This window comes from Electrophorus electricus, chromosome 12, assembly GCF_013358815.1.
Source record: "Electrophorus electricus isolate fEleEle1 chromosome 12, fEleEle1.pri, whole genome shotgun sequence".
Taxonomy (NCBI): Eukaryota; Metazoa; Chordata; class Actinopteri; order Gymnotiformes; family Gymnotidae; genus Electrophorus; species Electrophorus electricus.
Window position 1 is genome coordinate 6,673,318 of NC_049546.1, and position 23,398 is coordinate 6,696,715.

A 23,398-nucleotide genomic window follows, 5' to 3' on the forward strand; every position below is an offset into this window, starting at 1 on the left:
ACCCTTTTCTGGATTTTAGACTTATGTTGCTATTATTAAAGGCATTCCTTACATTGACTGGTTGTGATGGATACAGCTCTACCAAATATGTTTTATGTATTTTCAGCAACGCCTTCACTCATTTTACCCGTCCCAGATTTTGACACCCAGTTTTTTCTCCAACTCCAATTGAGCCCTTGCAATGAAAAAAAATAAAACATGTATCAGCCCATTTACCCTTTTTGTATAAAGTTATTTTAGTTTTTGATTTTGTACAACCTTTAAATTAATATTCTAAATATACCTTTTTTAGACTTACCTCATTTGATGTGGGACTTGAAAAACAAAACTTGCCATGTTTTATATTATTATTTTTATATTGTAAAATGCGGAAGAACAGTGTATGTACATGCATGGTTTTTCATTGCAAAGGCTCAATTAGTGCTGAACAGTGCCAGGTAATTAGTGCCTATGACAGCACAGTCAATGGTGTCCATTTGCAGTGCTTAAACCAACCACTCAAAATACATGACACATGAAGCCTGATACATGACAGTGAGCCCTGACTAGCAACTGGCAGGCTTAATTGTCTTAATAGTCCACAAAATAATTAGAAGATCTTTGAAACATTGTTTCCCCTTTTCCGAACGAGACACTACATTTGTTATGATTATTGAGTTAAACAACAGGGGAAATGGTTGCTTAAATATTTTACTTTTGTTTGCTACTTTGCAAGGTATATTAAAATAATTCCGTGTACAGTGGCAGTTTATATACATTTTACAAATGTACTGAATGAACGTAGAGTAGAATTTCTGTCATATGTCCATGCGCTTATACAGTAGGTAGAAGTGCACCATCTTTGTGTTGTAAGGTAATGCGCTATATGGTTTACCCATTTATTTTTGAGGAGGTAAATAGTGATTAATATAGCCGATCTGGTATAGTGTTTGGACTTGAAATGGTGCCCCAAACCCATTTTTCATGGAGACTTTTAGTTTGTCATTTGTTTTCCCAAAGGCCGGAAATTTCGTTAGCTAGCTAGCGTTAGCTATTTATATATCCAGTTATCGTTCTTACAGTTCTAAGCTTACGTCAGTAAAGGTAAGTTTTCTTTTCTCTAGCTAGATAATCGCTGTTTTGTCTTTTCATCGACAACAAATGAGCTATATATGTCAGCAGATGAAAACCATGAATGTCAGCTTTATTTGACGGCTCTAAATCTTACAGAACTGCCCAGCATAGTTAACTAACGCTAGCTAGCTAACTTCTTTTGCTTGTTGCTCAGTATGAGGTTTCAATTACTAGCTAACTACCTAGCGCTACATGGCTAAGTATTAAATCTTTTCTATGCTAAAATATTGTTTTTCGAAATACCACACTCAAGATTGAGTCAAAAAAGCGCATGAGAAAATTGCACCATGTGTCATTCAGCAATACCATGTAGCATATTTTGCCTGGCGAATAAAATTTGCCGGCTGGTTAGCTAGTTTAAACTCATCATCTATGTTGATTTATGTTCAGCAGCGTTTTTTGAGTAGTCTGTATACTAGCTAGTTAGCTACATGTCCAAAATCAAGTAGACACCTAACCATGACACCAATATGAGCTTTTGGGACATGCAATTCCCAGAAAACCAGCCCAGACCGTTGTCCCTCATCGACCAGTCTTCTGGTTGTCATAGTGCAATCTTATAGATAGCTAAATAGCGTTCTCTTGGGAATTCGCCATCCCCAGATTTTTAGCTATGTAGTCAGGCCAGCAACTGTCACTCAGCAATATATAGCTACTTTAAATCAGCAGAATAATATCCAGCACATCTTTTTGTTGTCGAAATTCTTTAAAAGGATATAAAACATATACTGTTAGGATCTTGCACTGAAAATTAGCGAATTAACCTTTCAATTAGGTACATGCGCAAATTCCTTTGAACTAAAGCAGACATATTCTCATGCATATTCTACTTTTTGTCAAGCATGGCTCTATCTTTTAAAAGTCTGTTAAGTGGTCATCAATAACAGGTTTCCACGACATGATAGACACCCTTAGTCATCCACCACTGTTGGTGGAATACCCAAATGTAATGGGACAAAGGTTGTTGATAATGTGTTGGGCAGTAACAGTAAATAAAAGCTTTGAAAATACCCATCATCTCTATTGGGACAATAAGAAGTTTCAAACAACTGGAGCTATTATGAACCTTCATGGGAAAGGATATAAATGTATCCCCCTCCCACCACTAATGGTGTAGAGGATGGTTTGAGAATCAGGAATTGTTTGAAACCTAAGGTCTCCAAAACATTAGTTTGTTGTACCCCCCATTTTACTTTAAAGCAGAAGGGTTCATCAAGCTCATAAACAGACATTTTAATAGTCTTTTTCTCTACATATTTACTAATCTTTACCAATGCTTCTTGAGTACACTAGTTATACCACACAGTTCCGTTTCAGATGCCCAGTAAAATGTCAGACCTTATTATAATGCATCAGCATCTGAATTATTGTATTTTACTGATGTTTGAAGGTAAGTTCTATTTCATGAACTCCTTACTTGGGCAGCCACAAGGAGGACCATGAGTGCATGCATTCATACATTTGGGTTTCTCCTTATCTCCAACCTTTCTTGACAGGTGGAAGACAATACGCAACTAATTTCAGTGGTCTTCAACATATCTTTCTTAAAATCTACTCTACAATCCATTTGTTTCATTTAATACAGGACCTGTTTATTCATCTAAAAAAACTTACAGCTTGGCCTCTTCAGTATGTCTCACAACTACTCCTACAGAACCCCACCAGATGGTTTTAGATTACATCAACACATGTATTCAGATTCCTGCCAGGCAGAATCTAATATTTATGGACCAAGGACTAAATCAGCACCTCAGGAGCCAATGCACTCTACAGCATCTTCCAACAGAACTCTGGACTCATCTGTCCACATGCCTGGGAAGGCCTTATCCTTTCTCCACAGCTGTGGATTGGAACAGAGTGACCTTACCCTGTATGCAAAGCTTCCTGAACATCTCATCACAGGGGAGACACTTCCCAAACTGCTTTTTCAGATAAAAGAACGGAAAGCATCCAGCACTCCTTCATCTAGGTCCAGCACAACTCCGCCTCGCACTGATACTTTATCTCATGCCTGGGAAGGTAGTAGCCATGTCAGTGCTGTTGAATATCCATTACACAGGCCTGAACGTCCAATTTACCCCCTTCCTCCAGAGCAGGTTCAAAGCTGGCAAGACCGCTGGGGGAACCCTCGAAGAACTGGCTCTGCAACAAACACCAGTACAGGCTGTAAAACTAGCAATATTCTGGACTATGGCCACTCCAGTATAGAGGACCCATATTATAAACAAACTTACATTTCAGCAGCACCAGAGACTTCTTCAACTGTTTCACAGTCTTATGGTGATTACAGCAGAGCACCCAGGCATAATCTTGAGCCTTTACATCCTGTGTCATTAGACCCATTTCTTAAGGTACCTACCAGGAAAGAGGCATCAGACTTCCTTGGCAGAGTTCCCCCAGTATTTCCTTATGCATGCATTCTGTGTGACATTACAGTCCTTTCAGAAAAGGTAAGTAGTGTCTTCAGATTTCATACAGCATACTTGACTGTAAAGATGTATATTAATGTCATCTTTCAAAATTCAGGTAAGTCTAATTGAAATGCTAATGTGAAATACATATTACAATCTGTGATGGGAAGCATATTGGATAGTAAAATTACATTCTTGGGATAAATAACTACAGGTTAGGCCTGACCTGCTGGATTCATTTTTTCTTGTACATCATCATCTGAAGAATATTACATAGACTACTGTAATCCTACTGAATGTGTACTTGCAGTTGTGAAACACTACAGAATCCTCATAATATCTACTTGAATGGCTCCAAAATTTGATTGTGGTATGATGAAGATATTTCTTATTTTACTAACAATATACAAACCATTTTAAAATGCCATATCTTTGCCATTGAAAGAATTGTTTAAACAGATAAGATCAAAGATTATGTAAACCTCATATTTAGTAACTAATTGTGCTTCATTTATTGACAATAAGCCTAAACCATATGTTTCTGCTGATGACAATGCTTGGCAGTATTTTTGCTCATTCCTCGTTTTAAGGGGCTTGAGGTCAGGATTCTGACTTATTCTAAAACTCAGTATCCATTCTGTATAAGCCACTTGATTTTTCCTGTGTTGTGGATCTGTGTCAGTGTTTTTCATATGTTCCTTCTCTTTGCTTCTGTAGGACTGGTCTGTGCACATTAGAGGTGCTCAGCATGCTAACAGTCAGCTTGAACTTGTGGAAAAGTAAGTGAACTCAAAGAGCCTATTTACTGAATCTACAAATTCATTTTTTTTTTTTTCCCTGTTGGGTTGTCATTAGGCTGCTATAAAACTGTACATTATTGATGAACGCACAAGGTGGCATGTGTCAACTTGGGACAGTACCTGTTTGTGCAGAGCGTGGTGGAAGCCATGCTGGCTTACCAGCCCTGTTTCAGCTGCTTGTATAATGTGACCGTACAAATGTCATGCGTGTGATGCAAATGTCAATTCCCATTTGTTTAACCTGTTGCTATACTTTATTAGTCTATTCAGCCTGACACTGAATTTCATTAAGGTTAAGAATTTAAGTATGTTAAGAAATTATATGAAAATTACAAAAACAATTATTATTATTATTAATATTAATAATAATAATAATAATAATAATAATAATAATAATAATAAATCATGTGTTTTTAATTTGTCTAGATACCCACAGTGGGACCAGCAAATTGAATCTGCTAGAAGGTAAATAACTAAATAAGAATTATAAACATTTTGGAATTGTTTGACTGTTTCACCTGTTAATGCTTTGTGATTTCATTAGGAGTGAATGCCAGGTGACACCACAGCCCAAATACAGTGAAACAAAAGGTAAAGATTTTAACATCTTCCTGAGCATGGTGAAGGGTTAATTCCCCTAATCTCAAATTGTGATTGTTCTGTATCTCTGTAGACCTAAATAGAGAATTATTCAGACAAGAGACAAAGGCCAAAATAAAGACCACACCAGAGAATGATAAAGTAAGTCGTATATTGAAATTTGTATGTCATTCTTTTTCAATGATTGCAAAGTTGTCTACCAGGAAAGGGCATCGGACTTCTACTCTTTGTCTCCTTAAACTCCTTATCCTTTTATGTTACTACCTTTTCTGAAACGGTCATTTTCATATAAAAGAAATGTATTTCATAACTGCAAAGATGAAAATGAACATTGACCTAAAAAAAATCAGGTCTTCTGGAAATGTTCATTTCGTATGTTTTTCAATCTGTGATATTAATTCATTAGATCCCCACATATAGATTGAATAAATACAAGCTAAATCATGCTGCAGGAAATGTATAGACACTTATTAATTTATTTAAGCTTCATGTGAAGAGTATTGTATAGACCACAATTATTCTGCTAAATGCAGGCATACAGTAATTCAAAAGGATTTATAAACAGTATCTGGATATCTGCTCAAATGGTTCATAATGCATGTTCAGAGCACTTCATGCAGTACTACTCATTATGTTAAAGGCTTCACTGTTTTCTCGCATTATTCTCTCTACTTTTGTAGGATTGGTCTGTGCATATTAAAGGTTCTCACAATGCTAACAGTCAGCATGAACTTAGAGCAAAGTAAGTCAGTTTGAACAACCCAATCAATTACCTTGATTATCAGGTGATATTTGTATGTTATGCAGTTTACTTTATTGGAAATAGTTTTTTGTTTTTTGTTTTTTTACCAGAGGTTTCTGTACAAATTTTAAACTTGTGATCATGAAATGTAGGCCCTGTCAGTGTCCATGAATATTAACCTTTTCTTAGAGATGACAATTATTCAGTAATACATAAGGAATGATGTGTAACAACATCTTGTATATGTTAGCAGTAATCCTCCATAACACTGAAATATATCCATAGTTTGCTTTACAAGAACAACACCTTGCACGAGAGTCATTAATATTTTTTCTGCATTGATAGTTTTAAGTAGATGTGATCAGAAAAAAATGTACACCAGTGGGGATTAAATCATGTTATTTGCTTTAATTAGGTACCATAAATGGGATCATCATCATCCTATAGAACCATCAAAAAGGTAAATCGAGCTTGATCAAAAACTGTAGTTTGATTTTGTACTTTGACTGCGTTTATAAGCATGTTTTTAAGTGCTTGTAATTACAGTCAGTGTAGTGAATCAAACTACAGAACTGCATTTGGTCATCATCATCGGATTTCTCCAGTTATTTGATTTATTTAAGTTGTCATGTAAACAACGTACTCTGATTTCTTAGATCGAATTATGTTCTAAAAATAAGATTAAGAAATGCAGTAAAGAGAACTGGATTTTATCTCAGTAATCTGATTTCTCAACGCATGTATACCCTCACTCAGCCTGTGCTTGCATGCAAATGTAATCGGATAGTGTAGAACTGTCGCAGAAGCGGCTAGCAGAATTTAAAACAGCACTCGTGAACATTTTTGGAGAGACTCTGAAATGCAGTACATGATTGAGGAAATTAAGAATTTGAATTTCTCACCATTAGTAACCATTAATCACCATAAAAATGAAGATGCATGTTTGCTGGTAAAGTGGGTCCATGTTTGTAAAAAGCCATGGTAGGAAGGTTGAAGTTTACATCACATAATTATTTGAGATTATTAGTTGTTTGCAAAGGAAAAATCTAATAATTGTTGGACCCATGTAAACCCAGAGTTTTCCCATTTTCTGAATACCCAAGTACATGTAAATTGCATCCATGGATTACTGAGAAAATCTGACTTTCTGCAGTTTCTGGATTTTTGAATGTAAAGGCACTCTTTTTTTTTTACATGTTCATTTTTATAACTTCCTGAGGGTTGAGTGCCAGGTGATACCACAGCCCAAAGCCACTGAGACAAGAGGTAAGGCATGTATTCTTGAACTTGACTTAAAACATTCTACTATTCCACAGACATTGTAACCAGGTGTCAAACCAACAAAGCCAAAATTTACATAGTTACAATATGAACTTAATAAAACATAATGCATAAACCAAACAAGACGTCTACAGTGCTAAAGCACAGAGAGATTTACAAACAATAAAGTGAGAACTCAGAAATTGTCACAAAGAAACAAATCGACAAACTAGACAAGAAGATGAGATGTATATGCATAGTTAAATCTGGGGAAGCAACATGGGTGAATCCAATAAAAGGCAGGGATATACAAAACACAAAGCTAGGACAGAGACAAATAGAATCTTCTTTATCATTTACAATTATTTTTCTTACACCACACACTTTATTATAAACATTAATCAGAAGGGCCCTGTGGTTTTTGTTCTATGTTGGAATTTCATCTTTTCTTCTGTTGTCATTATTTTAATGGTTCACAATGTTTTAAAGTGCCTACCAGGAAGGAGGCGTCCGATTTCCATGGCATAATTCCCCAAGCATTTCCCTATGCATGTGTTCTCTGCAACATTACTGTGCTTTCAGAAAATGTAAGTGGCTTTTTAATATTACTGTTCACCAAACACAAATGTAAATGTATGTATATTACTACTCTCCTTCTGAAATGAAGCAAATTTAACTGGTACAATTTGTTACAATCTGTGACAGATTCATCAACTGACGAATAAATAAATTATTGATTTATTAGCTCTAGTAGGAATAGTAACCTTTCTACCATTGGCGAAATAATTCTGCATAGTATATTGTCTGCAAATGTTGTTAATATTCTTTAGGTGAAGAATATTATACAGATTACTGTGATTCTGTACAATGTGGACTAAATTTCTCTCTCTTTGTAGGATTGGTCTTTGCACATTAGAGGTGCACAGCATGCTAACACTCAGCTTGAACTTCTGGAAAAGTAAGACATCTTCAGCAATTATTGAAAGCAGAGGTTACATCTTCAGTGTAATGTTTTATATTCTACCTTAGCCACGAAATACATTTTATAGTGTTTTTTTTTTATTATTGATTTTGTTGGTTTTTAAAAATCAGCCATTATTTATCATGAAAAACTGTAAGCCTGAAGTGATCATGGAATGTAGAGTTTGTCATCCTCCTTGAATTTTAATTGTTCTTATAGACAACCTGTAATCTTATAATTAATAGAGAACTTGTAATCAAGTGTTTTCTAATGCTGTTACACTCTACTTAAATACAAATACCATGCCCTTGTAATAAAATGAAGTTTTTTGGTGGATAGCCAGAATGTACATTGTCAGTTAAGTCATTAATTTAATTGATATCTGTAGGTATCCTGATTGGGATCAGCATATTGAATCAGCAAAAAGGTAGATAACGTTTCTATTAAGAATTGACACGTTTTAATGAGGAATTAAAACAGTTCTGTAGTCGGAGGTCTCATGTGTTAAACGTCTGTAATTATATTAGGAGTGAATGCCAGAAGACACTACCAACCACATCCACTGAGACAAGAGGTAAAAGTGAGCGTTCATCTTTCTAAGAGTACTACTTGAACTTTAGTTCACCTAATCTTTTATTGTGTTTGTGATGCATCTCTGCTAAAAGGTGGAGCCAAAAAGGACAATAATTCAAAGACAATAAAAAGACCTAACATGAAGGCAGCCGATATGAAAGATAAAGTAGGTTGTATGTTGTAATTTTCTGCTTTTCTTCTGTAATCTTTCTTTTTAGGAGATTGACTAATTTTACTTTATATTTAAATACAGGGGAAAGTGGTTTGCATTAAATTTGTAGTCAATTCAGTGAAAGAAGAATACCTGAAAAAATTGCTTGGACAATTTGGAGCAATTGTAAAAGTCATCATGTTTCCTACACTGGTATGTATGACCTGATGAGTTCTTCACGTTGCTTATTAATTATTTACACACGTCATAATTCATAAATACTAATTATATTTTTTAGGCTTTTGTGGAAATGGAATCAAAAGACCAGACAGAGGATATAGTGAAATACTTTAATAACAATCCTCTAGAGGTTGAAGGAAAACGGGTTGAATTTTCAGTGTCTGGCACTTTTACTTTTCTTCAGGTAAAAATAAATATCCTTTACAATTTAATTAGTTATGTTAAATTTTCAGAAAAATAAATAAATTAAATCTGTTGAATTTTCTGGTGAAATGTTAGTGCTTGATCAGCCTGCTGAGAGGGTTGGTTGTCTTTTCATCAGAGTTCTCGAGTTGTGAGCTTCTCTCCATTACCTGCTGGAGATGGCATCAGTTCGGAGTTAAAGGCCATTGCTAAACGTTTTGGATCTATAAAAAACTCTTTGTTCCTGCCAAGCCGGGTACCAGATCATCAATAAATTCCATTAACCAATTTTGTGAAAAATGTGTGAAGTGATTTGATTCAAAATTTTATTTTGGCCTTTATTTATTTAAACGCCAATATCAATCTGACAATCTTTTCACTAAAGCTTACCATTACCTTATGATTACTTATCTAAGTCTTTGTATAAAATAATTTGTTCTCTGTACATCATGTTTACTTCCTTGGATTTCAGCCAGTTTCCAAGTGTAAGTATATTGCATTTTTTTTTGCAGGGATATATTGAAATGAGTAATCCAGAAGATGCACATAAATTAATTCAACAGTATTCAGCCAATCCACTAAAATTAAAAAGAAAAATCATTCAAGTCACTTTCTCCTCTGAATATGAAAATCTAAAGTAAGCACTTAACCTACATTCTTATGTGTCCTGTATCCATGTTATATCATTATTTCCCATTTCATAGGAAACTATTAATTTATTTGCTGTGTTTTTCTTATTTTGAATGCTTTCAGTATGTGGTCCAGAGACCAACAAGCTGATGACAGAACTCTCAGATCTCGGAAGAGATCGGGGTCAGAAATACATAGTTCTCAGTCTGACTCTCCAAGCCCCAAGAGAAAACATTCAGCAGAGAGGGCCGACTCTTCTAGAACTTGCAGCTCGACAGAGGAAGATGATAATCACGAGTCCAGGGAGAGATCCAGGTCATCTTCAAGGAGGTCATCAGTTTGTTCACAGTCTCCTGCTAAGGATAGTCTTTCAGAGTTATGTGAGTATGCTGAAGTGAAGACGAGTGCCAGCAATGATGAAGCTGCAATCATGGATTCAGACAGTGACCTTGAGGGTGTGGAGGTCATAGCGGATGATGGAGTAGAATTGCAACATGACTTTGATTTTGATGGTGATGAGCCCAAAACAGAGCATGCACCAGAAGACAACCAGAAGATGGACCAAGAGCAAAACACTTGTGAAGAAGCATCTCAGCAGGAAGATCAGGCATCTAGTACCACAGTCATGGATGAGCAGGGCACATCTGCTGGTGTAGAGGAAGTTAAATATTCAAACATTCAACAACAAGAGAATTTTCCATCAGACACCATGGATGTTCCAAGTATTCATTCAAATGTGCAAGTAGAAACTTTAGAAGGTGCACTAAATGATCCATTGAAGACATCAAACAGTCTTAAGATACAAATACATAAAGAGCAAAAAGGCCAAGATGTGAAAATTGAGGAGGTACTTGTACTATAACTTTGACTCAGACTGCAAGCTCTATGTATTATTTTTTTAAGATGTTATTAATTTGTCTTGATTTGTGGATTCCCCTCATATAGGAAGACTCTGATTTAGAAGAGACTCTTGAAAACTGCATTACCTTAGATCAGCTTGTGGAGGAAATATCTTCTCATTATCAGGGTACTCTTTTAACAAATGCTAGAAGAAAGTGGCCTTTATATTTTATCGTATAACATTTTTGAAGGTAAAAAAAAAAAAAAAAGTATTTGTAAGTAACTGTTGACTATTGTGTATTTCAGAATCGGATGAACTAAAGCCCTCAACTCAGGAAACTGAGGTTAGTCTTAATACTAGAGTTTCTAAATGTCACAATGAATGGTGAAAAAGTAAAATAAAGTAACCTGGATATCGAGTTGTCCATCTAGATTTGTTCTAAATGAAAGAATGAAAGGAATTCGGTATAAACCCCAACACTAACTCGAATATAGATCTTATGCTTATTTTGCACTTCTAGATATCAGCATTGATTCCTGTATTTCAGCAGTATTCTAGTTTAACAGTATCTTGAACTCTAACCCTCTGTACTGGCTAGGATGCATTCTATGAGGTCGATGATAAAGCACTTTGTAAATCGCTCAGATTATAGTTTCTGCATTTAGCAGATGTTGTAAAGGTAAATGAAAATGTAAAATAGGATTCCCTCCAAGGCAGAAACTGAAAGAAAATGATCATCTAAAATTCAATAAGAAAATTTGACTAAAAGTATTATTTTTTCTTTTGTCAATTATTTCAGCAGCCTTTTGGCAAAGTTCTTGACATCAGAAATCTTCCTACTAAGAACTACACAGACTTGGACTTTGTGAATATTGCAAAGAGATATGGGGAAGTAAAGCACTATTTGTTGTTTCACAGTTGCAAAAAGGTAAATAAAAGTAATTTTCTGCAGAGTTTTGATTAAAATGTTGCTTCATACCATGTAACCAATCATATTAAAAAAAGTTTTTTGTATAATTATTTATTATTAGCACATACTTATTGCTTCTGTCTAGAGCCATTACACAACTCCATAATTAGTGATATTTTTTTTTTCAGCCCAGGATTAGTGCTGGATCTCTGCATTGTAATCTACAGTAGTATGTCAATACCACTAAACATGGAAACTATTACTGTTTTGTGCACCTAAACATCTGGAACCAGGATACTTATTCCACTGGCCATGGCACATCCTAATAACCAATGTAATTGGTCTGAAGTTAATACAAAGTGGATTTATAGTCCTATACTATCTTTTAGGCATTCCTGGTGACATGCTATGTTTTGGAAAATCTTTAAGTTCTCATAAATGCAAAAAACCTGAGAAAATTCAGAGAGAGAGATGCAAAATACTGAAAAGCTTTTTTTTTTTTTTTAACATTTACTGGGGTGAAAAGCAGGAATGCTTTGGCCATTCTTTTTCATTATTTCATGAATTTTATTTTCTCCATATGCATGATTGAAAATTGGTTGTTAAATTAATCTTATTTTTTAAGGGATTAATTGAGATGGTCCATGCCTCTGATGCTGATAGAATTGCAGCTGATTCCAAAAATCAAGATATTGCACTACGTGGTAACATCTTGAAGATTAAAGTATCTGAGAAATATGGCAGTTTACCAACAACAAGGTAATGCTTTTTAAGTGTATTAATTCAGTGAAGCTTTTAAAGGAAGAATAAGCAGGAGTTTCCAACAAAATGTTTTGACATAGGCAAACGCATACCTGGAGCACAGGGGTGCTGTCCATGTGATGTGATAACCACCTGGTATGCTATCAAGAACTGGCTAATGATGCCATCGCTATACATATGTTGTCAGATCAAGTTAATAAAACACCTAGGGGAAAATTTAATGTGCACTACAACAGCTATATCTAAAACATTGGAATATTTAGTCAAATGCAAGGTGATGTCATTTTTGCTTAATTTTTCTCTCTCCAGAGTATTAATCTTGCTATTGTCATTCATTAGGCTTTCTGCTCATTCTGATTCTGATGAAGAGCAAGGCAGTAAAGGAGCGAAGTCTAAGGTTAGTAGCTGCAGGTTTTGTTTTATCAAGCACATACAAATTAATGAAAAAAAAATTGATCAAAATATCTAAAGCATGTCTAATAGACCCACATCAATAACTGATTTGAAAGGAAGTAATATTTTATCACACATGAGACATTTTCATTGTGAAGGGGAACATATGCTTATTTAAATCTTTCCAGTAGTGGGCTAAAATTGAAGTGCATAGTTTGGTTAGAGCATGCATGTTGCACTGAGTTTTCTTGTTTTCTTTTTTTATTTGTTTGTTTTATTTATTTATTTTTTATTCCTAGAGCATAAAAGATAATTTTTATTGTTCTCTGTACTACCCAAGAATAAAGTAATAACAATGAATTTAGAATCTAAAAGTTAAGAACAAAATGTATTTTTTTTCCCCCCCATTTAGAATGTATAAAATTTAACAAAAAATTTGTCAAAAGAATTAACACACATGTAATGTTGAATCATTGTACATGATTTAGGCATCCAGCAATAATCACAATGGAGCTTCAAATAGGAAGTCGGTTTGTAGCTCGGATGCTGCAGATGGACTAATGGCTGAACTTTCAAATGAACTTCAAAACCGAAGAGAACCAGTTGGTAAGAGCTACCACACTACACTACTAGACTTTCATATTACCAGCTGTCTTTTTAAGAATAGCTGGGATTGGTTTGAGGATGTTGCTGTAACATATTGCACAGCAAAGTCTGTGAAATGTTGCTGTACAGAACTGATCTGCTTTGGTTTAAAGGGACAGAATATGTCCGTTCTGTGGTGGGATACTTTTGCGACTTGTGCAGTGTGATCTATGCTAGTGAAGAGGAGGCAAAAAATGAGCACTGTAGAAGCCCATCACATAATGCAAAACTAAAGGTAAACATTCAGGATTTGATTGTGCATAATCACTTTTATCTCCGTATCAGTCCCCAGAACATTTTGCTGTAATTAAAAACAAACAAACTACTGTTCCTATTTATTCATTCTTGGTCTTTTCTAGGAGCACATGGAGAACAGTGGCTCAGCTTGAAGATTACAGTACAGAGTGGAAATCAGAATGTAATATGTACAAAACAATATATGTATCATATGCTGTACAGAGTAGTTTTCGCTTGGCACCATAACTTTATACAACTCCAGTGGGCAGTTAACCCTATTTTTGCCCTGACTATTGCAAAAAGGTCATGCACTTTCCCACATCACTGACAGTTAACAAGTGTGAATCTTACCTTCTCATCATCATGTACAGTACTCTTGTAATTCTGTTGCCGTGCATTCGTTCTTTTTAAATAAAACAGCTGAACCAAGCTGAAATCCTATTACTGAGACTGTTTCGAAAGCAACAAAATGAATAATACACATAATTACATACATATTGTCCTACTACATGGGCATGATGGAGTATATATATTTAGTGCTGTAGAAAGGTATAAAAGATGGGATTGTCAAGACAGGGTTTTCTATTTTCCTGTTTATTCTGTCGGATTTGTTTAAATAGTAAGTAATGCGACGTCCATGTTCAGGGAATTTTGATTGGACCGCAGCAAAAGGGAACCTCCAAAAGCTCCCGCCCCAACATGACGCTGTCTCCATGGTATCCAAAATGGCTACCCACGGTATGGTTAATATCTAGCGAACTAGCTGTTCAGAATTGTAGCTAGACAATTTTGTCACAAGACCATATCACTTATAACTGTGGTTTAGACCACCGGAAGAAAGCATTTAATTTTGAAAATATTTTGCATTTTATCAAAACGCTCTTCACAGATGACTTTGCGATAGCTTATATTTAGGAAATGTAGCGTAGCTAACAACAATGCAGCTAGCTAAAGCTAGGCAGGTTAGCGGTTCACGTGTGTCTACTGAATTACAGCATGCATCGTGAATGGGGTTTGTTCAAAGGATCAAGCCGAGTATGATCACGTTCACGCTCAGTGATGTTTGTGATGTATGCCATGAGCGTTTTAGCAAGTTTAATTGACGCAGCTTCTTGGTCTTAATTATTTGGTTACATATCTATACATAGAATGTAATTGACAATCTAATTACAATATAATTGCAGTAGTTTTGTGAATATTTTTCGCTTTTTCTTTTGTAGGAAGGCGCCCCATTGTATCCTTTTAAAAATATTTTCCCTTGCATGTCTTTACTCAGAAACTAAACATTTAACTCTAACGTTTTAGTACCTGTATTAACAACAATTTGCCATATACTGGTTTTCTTAACAAACCATCTCAGTTGTCCTCCACGCCCCTGCAGATCTTATTTTATTTAAACCGCTGGTATTTTGCTGCTTTCTTCATAGCTGAGATTCTAATGTTTGTTTATAAAGGTAAAGTATCATAAGATGTTTTGCCTTCTGCTAGCTACGTTTCTGTTATATTAACTTAAAAAATACAGTGCTAGAGGAAAATATTTTAAATTACTTTGCACTTACTCCTGTAGGTGTGTTGCTCCCATACCCTCAGGCAAATCTTATACTGGACATTGTTCTTCTGCTGCTCTACCTTGGTCTTGAAAGCCTCAGACTCTTTTATGGTCAGAGTACCAAATTCTTGACAATTTAATTCCAAGTAAATATTCCAAATACTTTATTCCCATTCTGGTTTTAATATGTGACTATAACATTTAAATATGTTTTTACAGGCTGTAAGGGAAACCTGTGTGAGAGCTCGCTGGCACTAACTATTAGTGTTGGTGTCCTGGTGCCCTGCACTGTCCTTAGTGTCTACTATCTACTCCTACAGACTTTTGTTTTGCGTCTTGAATTTATCATCAATGCTGTATTGCTCTGCTTCTATGGCCTGGAGCTGGTTATAGGTCTAATGACCATTGCAGCTTTTTGCAGGTAATGTTTATTGCTTTTTATTTGTTGAATGTCCATTTAATTCTCAGAAAGTAAAGATTTTTTTGCAGTTTAATTAGGTTTAAACAGGGAATTAATCATAGTTTTACTATTGTTTAATCATACATTCAGAACAGGTATGTTAAAATTTCATAAAAACTGGACTATGTGATGTGTAAAGAGTTGTTTATGATGGTCACTAATATTTGGGTTTCTGCATATCTTTTTCCTTCTTTTAGGGCCAGTGTGTATTAAGCATGTATGTGAAGGTGAGGAAATATTTTACACAATGTGCTGCACAGGAGTAGTTTTTGATTTTCAACATGGCATTGTTTCTCATCAAAGATTTACAATAATGCACAGAATATATACAGCCTTTAATTCCTTGCTGCTTAATGAACATGTCCAACTTTAAATGCATATCGTAATGGCTTGAGTATTTGAATATCTACGTTATTTTGATTATTGGTTGGGACCTTTGCTTTTATTGAATATACATCTTTGTGACTGTTTTGTACTTAAGAGTTTTGCACCAAGTGACTAATAAATGTGAAATATTTTTTCAATATTTGTCCATGATGAGCCTCTTTTGTAAAATATTAGTGATTGTTGTTTTTAATTGTTAAATGAGGATTTTTTTTATTTCCTGTGTGCATTGTGAGTCTGTTCTGTGCATGTAGCGTAATGAAAATGAACTGCTTTTATTATGCTAAAAGAGAACAAGTTATGCAATCATAATTATTCTTGTATGGAACTACATAAGCAATTATCAAAGAATATCTGTCATTGTGCCTTTAAAGGTTCTTCCCTATATTGCCTGAATTATAAGAATTTAGAGTGGACTCGAGTAACACCGAGAACTCACCTAGATCAACACATATTTGCTTTGCCATCACACCACTGCTACAAATAGACTAAAAAGAAGACTTTGAAAATGATTACAGAGAAAATGTGCATTTACAAGAAAACAGAAAACACTTGGGGGGGGGGGGGGGGAAGGTGTCACATTCTCTCTTATAAAACAACAACACTCAGCCCACAATGAAACCCGTCGTTATCAAATACGAAACATCTCACAAAGGAAACGGTTTAAAAGATCCCAGATTAAACAGGTGTGTGTCCCCAATTAAGCGATTAAATTTCAACATATTATTCCACACTTTGGTGATCAAAAGGGTGCTTACGAGCGACCTCTGTGGCCTTTAACGAGGACCACTATGATGTGGACTCAAAAGCTGCTTATTACCCCAAATTCCAAGAGATGGAGATAGAGATCCAATCTGAGTGGATGGTTTCATGTCAAGCGCACATATCGTGGAAGGGAAGAAAATATTCAAATGTGAATTAAATACATTGCTCTGCTAATTTATTATTAGTTGATAAGTAATAATAATTTTAAAAAACCCGCTTTGATAATAATTTCTAGTTATTGTCTGGTATGCATGGCTTGCGTGCATGTGGGACAGACTCTTGCTAAACCGAGAGTGCCTGAAGTCGCGCGCACCATCTGTCTCCCGTTATTGACGTCACCAGTTTGTGCAAGTTGAGAGGAACCGTGGGCTCTAGAGCAGGGGTTTCCACCTCAAGGCCCACCTGTTTATAACTAGAAGGCACAACGGGCCACTAAAACAAAACTCAACATTTTGTGTCATTTATTCCTGTCTCAAAGCTCGCTCTGTATGTCAGTCCCCATGTCAGCGATCCTCAGCTTCTTGCTCCGCATATGTCTGGCTACGAGGTAGGTGTCTTTCTGGACACGCTTGGTCTGCGACGTTATGGAAACGGTGGCTCGCTTTTGGAGCTGCAGTCCACGTTTTCGTTGAAAGTTCCCCACCGGCTTTGCCACGAGAGTAGGGTGTTTGGTCTCGACATGCCTCTTTAGTTTGGATGGTATTAGCGCTTCGTTTGAAAGAGTCTAACTATACTCCACACTCCACTCCACACACTGGCCTTTTACATGGGTGTTATTACTCCCCCCTGCGCAAATGCATATTTGATGTATAGTCTGGGTTATACGTGCGGACCATTTATTTGCTTTTTCTGAGAAACTGCCATTCTTTCTTCGTTTAAGAAACCTCTCCGTCTCTGGTTAGCTCATTGTCTCAAATGGATCTTGTTTAATTTACCTTAAGTTACTTCTGTGATATATTTTTTATTTGTGCGTTACTATTGTTTATACTGTTGTTTGACCACGATTGAGCTCTCGATTTTTGCTTATACTAAGTGACTACTTATACTAAGTAAAATTTTGCATATATTACTGACTTAAAGTGCCATTACCGACCTTCTACTGACTATTGCTTCCCCCTGAGGATGGGTCTGCGGACCACTAGAGGGTCTGTCACGGCCCACAGGTTGAGAAACCCTGGTTTAGGGCGTCATTTCGGACGGGGCTTTAGAATCTGGATTTTCTTTTTGTCTTAAAAGATTTTTCACTATATACAGATAGCAACCAGTATATATCAGCAGGAAAAGTGGGCCCTCTTCTTTCAGACATGTCTTGCTAATCGTGGATGAAAAACAACCTACGGCAAGACGTCACTGAGTAATCATTTTTAAAGAGCAAATGATTTGAAAATATAGACTATTCTTTCAAATGTATATGTTCTTTAAGTATATCTGCATACATTAGTACGTATATATTTTCTAAATTCTGTAAAATAGTGAAATGTGGCTAGTATTGATTAACAATATTTCCTATGTTCGAGCACTACTGCGCTAAACAATGTCATTACAGTACAAAACAGCAGAGGGCAAGAGAGGACCTATGAACAACTACTATACTGCTCTAATTAGTGATCAGAAAATACTTATAAAAGTAGTCACACAGATATTTGCCAGTCCAGTTTTATTATAGGATAATAAAATTACATGTTAATCTGAAGGTTACGTTAGTAATAACATGTTGGGTAAATAATAATTACATGTTAAGGTAAAGGTTATGTTAATGTACTGGAATTCATGGGGCAAATTTCAATTTCAATAGGTTTTCAATCTCCTCCCGGTTGATCGTCAAAGGCTTCTGTTTACAGGTTAATTCTGGTCCAAAGAGTAACGAGTACAGTCACTGCAGATAATCCAACCGGTCTTCTCATATATATAAAGCATTTTAGCAATCTGAGGCCAAGCTCCTAAATTCATCGCACTAAAGGCATTTACGGGTAGGTCTCGTTCTAAATATTTATATGTTAATATCGCCAAACACGTATTCGAACCTCTCATTTTGGGTCCGCTGATGAAAACCCCCGTGATGCCACAGCCGTCCGTGACTGGAGGCCGAAAGGGAGTAAAACTGGCTCTGAGCGGTAGGGATGGAATTATGTTGCGCCCTGTCAGACAACGGCGACACCAGTGGACGTCTGCGTGTTTGCGCTTGCTGACGAGGCCAGTAGCTCTTTCCTCCGGGTGCATTCAGCTGCTCCATATCGCCCGCCCTCCAGGACAGAGACAGCTAGCCAGTCAGTGTGTAGGGATTTTCTTAATGACTGAAGTTTTGAGAAAATGGGATAATAAAGTTAATATATAAAAGAATGCAGGAAAAACCGTGATGTTTGGATATGCAGGCTTCAGTCAGTGGTCAAATAAGTCATGGTGAAGCCACATAAACGTTTCTAATAGGGAGACCAAGTCTGATTTAGTGACCAATATTGCAAGTATCAGTGAATTGACTTGGTACTCAAAAACAGGAATAAAAAGTGATGTGTTTGATTTTTTTTAACAGGATTATTGAAAATGGTGAAAGATAGCAGTGGAAACACCAACAGTAAGTCACAATTATGTTCACAGTTATGATCTCAGTGTTCTAAACTCAGGTCAAAGGTATAGTCTTTGTGAAGATAATAGGCTCCTAGGCAGAATCTTATGTCAATGTACTGTGGTAACAGAAAGCATGTGATCAGGCAGAATACAGCCTCTCTAACAATCCACAGCTTTAAAATCATATATCCTTGAATGACTCATCAAAGGACTGTAAAATAGGCTGGTGGTTGTTTGTTTAGAAAAGCCTCAGGTTTTGCCCTGTGTGTCCTAAGGAGAACAGCTCCATATGATTAAGCCTTTTCTCTTAGGAATAATAATTTACATTGTTCCTTTAGATTTGCTTTCTGTTGTGAGAGATACTCCAAAAAAAGAAAAAGGAGAAAAATAATCTCCAGCAGAGTTGTTTCAAATCCAAAAAAAGAGGACTTCTTAATGAAAAGCACACATTGCTGGTCTGTGGGTACAAGAAACTGCAACTGCAAAATTCCTTGTGGATGAAAAGTGTACAGCTTAGTGTTACAGTTAGGAAGGATCACGCTACACACAAAGTCCATTAGAACACTTGACATTTCAGATTCAGGAAATTAAGCCCTTTGATTTCTTCAAAGCAAAAAGAAAAGAAAAAAGGAGCCCAGTGTCTGATGAGTGAGTACTTAACTCAAGGCACTCTGAAATGCAATCAGGGAACAGACAATCCTCAGCCCCTTCACACGAATGCAACTATCCAGCTCTGCACCTGCAATGAACTGGGAACCTGCAATTTGGCAGCCAAGACTCTGTCCAAGTCCATGGCACTAGAGGTATCTATATCTGACTTTCTTCACTGAACTCCAGATAATAAATATTAATTTGTATTAGTATAATGTATTGTGATAACGTCAAATTGTTTTTACATATTTGCTAAAATATCCAGGAAGGTGGGGCCTTAATGTGCAGGCAAAGGAGCACAGGGACTGCCACAGAGACAAAAGAGATGGTCTTCTAATTGGCATGTATTGTGACTCTGGTCACAATATCAGTACTGGCATATATGAGAATCCACGAATGGTACTGCCAAAGGCCATTACTGAACCTACTAAATAACCTAGTAGGGCCAAAGCTGCAGTCCCATATATGACCCCGTGAATCTGTATGTGGCCTGAGAATTAATAATGAGGCAAAAAAACAAACAATCAAACAAATAATATAACCTGTAATCATATTGATGGATCCAATAAATTGAAGCTGGCAGATCTTGAATGGTAGGAAACATGGGGGTGTTTCGGGGCAGTTTATGGGAAGTGTGGTTCAGGTCTATCCCTGACTGCAAGCACAAAGTGGAGCCATATGGCATATACATCTGCTCCTCCTGAACTCACATCTTGTTTAACAAATCCACTTCCATAAAGAAAACAAACAAATAAATAAACCAATAAACAAAAATCTCAGATAAATTATAAACACTGCCATCTGAATCCATTGTATTCTTCCATATACTGCGAATCCAGAGAGCTACACAGTAGAGTAACAAAAGTACTAATAAACATTATTGGTTTTACTGATTTACTAATATGATATATAAATATAATAACTTTTCAACTATGAAAAACAGCTTGCTGTTATAGAAGAATAAGATAAAGCACACAAAACTAAGAAAGCACATTATTTTCCATTATCTTCAATTATCATTTATTAGAGCTGTCACATAGCAACAGAAAAGTAATACACACAGCTCCCTGAAAGAGAAGCCTTACATGAAAATATAAATCTTTAAATCCACCAAAATAAATACTGAGTTTACAAAAGTTCTTCTACAACATGTGGAGAGAATTACAACACATTCATGTTAAGAACTTCTGCCTTTAGGGCTTTGAGGTGTTACACAGTGGTGCTTTTTTGTTGTTCTGTCTGTGTGTGTGTGTGTGTGTGTGTGTGTGTGTGTGTGTGTGTGTGTGTGTGTGTGTGTTTGTGTGTTAGAGAGAGAGAGACTGGGCTGTTGGGGTAAGCCTTAATTAGAAGTTTGTTTTGAACAGTACCTCATGCCTACAGCAAGCTTTTGTCACAATCATTTATGGGCAATACATCACTGCTGGTCAGATAAGAGCGAGAACTACAAAGCACAATCACATAGAGACATGTTCAGTTCTCACTGCTGACTAGCATTAGGCAGTTGGCACTAGCCCTGGGTATTAAGCATTAAACCCCCTGTCTACTTCAGGATGCAGTTTTGTAGACTGAGATCTGAATGTATCCTACTTCAGACTCTGCATCCAGATATCCAGTATCTGTACCACCAGGATCTCAAACCTTCCAACTGCAGGCTGCACATTTGCACATTTCACTGAGAATAAAATGTATCTTCAGCTTTTGTGGTCACAAATCTCCAGCACATCTTAAAGAATGAGAATGTGCATACTGACACTAGTGACATTACACGAGCTATTTTTCTCGGTTGCCTCAGCTACTAAAATTGCTTAGTGATTTGTGGTCAAAGGGTGCTACATAATTGAAAGCTTGAAGTGTCAGAATGGAACTGGAGTATCAAAAATAACTTTCCAGAGTGGCTGTTAATTTACATTAATCCACAGCCGGCAGACTCACCTTTACCTGGGGAACATATACAGATAATTGATCTTGAGTAAACTGAACTGTAATTTATTTATTTATTTTTTTAATTTATTTTTTTTTTTGCAGTGTTTTACTATTATTAAATATTTCCAACAGATTTGTGTTTCATGACATGATGGGTCAATTTGCAAATGCTTACACAGTTGACAAGCCTAGTAGAATTCGATGTCGTTTAGGGATGAGGGTCCCTTATGTGTCCAAAGCAGAGAAAGCCAAATTATTTTCTTGTTTCTGCAATTCCATTTAAGTTGTAGTTCATTGCTGATGTATGTTTTTCTTTTTAGCTTCACAACAAATGAGATAAACAAATGAACCTTTGACACCTTCAGCTGTGGCAGTATTTTCTAAAGGGTTTAAAAAAGATCACCTGCACAAGTACAAGTTGGTTGTGAAGGCACGACCACGTAGATGTTTTTTTTTTTTTTTTTTAAATCAGTATCATAAATTGACAAGCCCATAAAATAGCTCTGCAGGACATTGCTCTGTACGACACAGACTTCCATTGCTGACTTTAACGGTTATACTAAGCTGGAAGAATAATGCATTGCCTCTGGCCGAAGCATATATAAAGGATCACACTGACCACCATCAGATTCTTTTTTGCATAAAAAAAAAACTATTTACAATAAAATCAAAGCAGACATACATGCTAAGATGTGACCTTTAAGATACAAAGATCAGCTGGTAAAAAAATAAAATAAAAATAAAAAAATAGACATGTTCACCAGTAAGTGCTTTTAGCTTTGTTGGTAAAAGATGTCAGAATGAGAGAGAGAGAGTATGCAGTTTAAGAGTTCCATCAAAGCACAGCACACCTGTGTGTATGAGAGTCGCTGTCGCTCTCTCTCTCTCTCTCTCTCTCTCGCTCTCTCTCTCTCTCTCATTCTCTTGATTTTTTCCCTGTCACACCAACACACCACCATAGGTAACACTTCCACATAGTATCACATTTAGGGAAACCAATTACAAGAGTTTTCTTCACACATCAGTTTTCAAAATTTCTTATTATTGTTTTGGTCATTGATAAAATATTGGCAACCAGAATACTGTATGATCTATGAAATCTATAATCAGATTATTATAAAAAGTGCTATAAGTGCTTTAATTGCAGGAGAGTTAATCCTTTAGGAATAAACAAAAGGATGAAGATACTGGTCATTTCTATGGGTTTGATATTTATATTCTACTATATATAATGATTTGACTGTCAAAACTTGTGTCAGTACCTCCCTGTAAAATTACATTAAATTGAAAATATAATTTCTGATTCTGAAAGTGTTTTACTGTTATAATTTTCTTGATATTTACAGTCTTATATTCCTTAAATCAACTGAAACAAGATATTTTAAAAAGGGAACAGTAGTGGCTGCTATACAGAGAGGCACAGGTGGAGGCTGAGAACACCACTGGTATGTAGACTGCTATGTTTAAGGAGGGTTGCACTGGGCTGCCATGCTAGAAGAACAGATATGAAATAATGAGGCATTCAAACTGCTGCTAACAGCTGGACAAGAAAGATTAAGTATAACCAGCCATCATCTTTGTGTTGTTCTAAAACCGGCATAAGCTTAAATGATGTATTTATTGTAATATAATACATTTTAAAGACCATA

General features: G+C 36.0%; 2 protein-coding genes across 3 annotated transcripts; both read left to right on the top strand.

The window, feature by feature from the left end:
- The first annotated feature begins 1,005 nt into the window (after positions 1-1,005).
- matr3l1.1 (matrin 3-like 1.1) lies at positions 1,006-13,893 on the top strand. Of its 2 annotated transcripts, none has more exons than XM_027003580.2 (27): positions 1,006-1,083; positions 2,610-3,563; positions 4,242-4,303; positions 4,751-4,789; positions 4,869-4,915; positions 4,998-5,065; positions 5,605-5,666; positions 6,082-6,126; positions 6,886-6,932; positions 7,416-7,513; positions 7,823-7,884; positions 8,276-8,314; positions 8,415-8,461; positions 8,553-8,626; positions 8,714-8,824; positions 8,910-9,035; positions 9,174-9,290; positions 9,547-9,671; positions 9,788-10,511; positions 10,610-10,691; positions 10,811-10,848; positions 11,305-11,433; positions 12,041-12,174; positions 12,517-12,574; positions 13,059-13,176; positions 13,329-13,450; positions 13,575-13,893. In XM_027003580.2, the coding sequence occupies exons 2-27, from the start codon at positions 2,745-2,747 to the stop codon at positions 13,602-13,604; spliced, it is 3,423 nt and encodes a 1,140-aa protein (XP_026859381.2). In that variant the 5' UTR covers positions 1,006-1,083; positions 2,610-2,744; the 3' UTR covers positions 13,605-13,893. The 2 variants fall into 2 exon arrangements, with proteins under 2 accessions (XP_026859381.2, XP_026859382.2); XM_027003581.2 differs by having other exon boundaries at positions 11,308-11,433.
- Positions 13,894-13,980: 87 nt separating this feature from the next.
- On the top strand, positions 13,981-15,985 carry si:rp71-1d10.5 (transmembrane protein 216). Its single transcript, XM_027003583.2, has 6 exons — positions 13,981-14,190; positions 14,673-14,686; positions 14,813-14,906; positions 15,020-15,112; positions 15,221-15,422; positions 15,659-15,985. The coding sequence occupies exons 1-6, from the start codon at positions 14,079-14,081 to the stop codon at positions 15,672-15,674; spliced, it is 531 nt and encodes a 176-aa protein (XP_026859384.1). The 5' UTR covers positions 13,981-14,078; the 3' UTR covers positions 15,675-15,985.
- Positions 15,986-23,398: the final 7,413 nt, after the last annotated feature.

What these genes read in the sequence shown, in the direction of transcription:
- matr3l1.1 (XM_027003580.2), top strand. Translation starts at nt 2,745, where the DNA reads ATGTCTCACAACTACTCCTACAGAACCCCACCAGATGGTTTTAGATTA. An exon ending in AATATCTTCTCATTATCAGG is followed by an intron (nt 10,692 to 10,810) that starts GTACTCTTTTAA and finishes TGTGTATTTCAG; the next exon opens with AATCGGATGAACTAAAGCCC. An exon ending in GGCAGTTTACCAACAACAAG is followed by an intron (nt 12,175 to 12,516) that starts GTAATGCTTTTT and finishes GTCATTCATTAG; the next exon opens with GCTTTCTGCTCATTCTGATT.
- si:rp71-1d10.5 (XM_027003583.2), top strand. Translation starts at nt 14,079, where the DNA reads ATGCGACGTCCATGTTCAGGGAATTTTGATTGGACCGCAGCAAAAGGG. An exon ending in TCTAATGTTTGTTTATAAAG is followed by an intron (nt 14,907 to 15,019) that starts GTAAAGTATCAT and finishes TTACTCCTGTAG; the next exon opens with GTGTGTTGCTCCCATACCCT. An exon ending in AAGCCTCAGACTCTTTTATG is followed by an intron (nt 15,113 to 15,220) that starts GTCAGAGTACCA and finishes ATGTTTTTACAG; the next exon opens with GCTGTAAGGGAAACCTGTGT.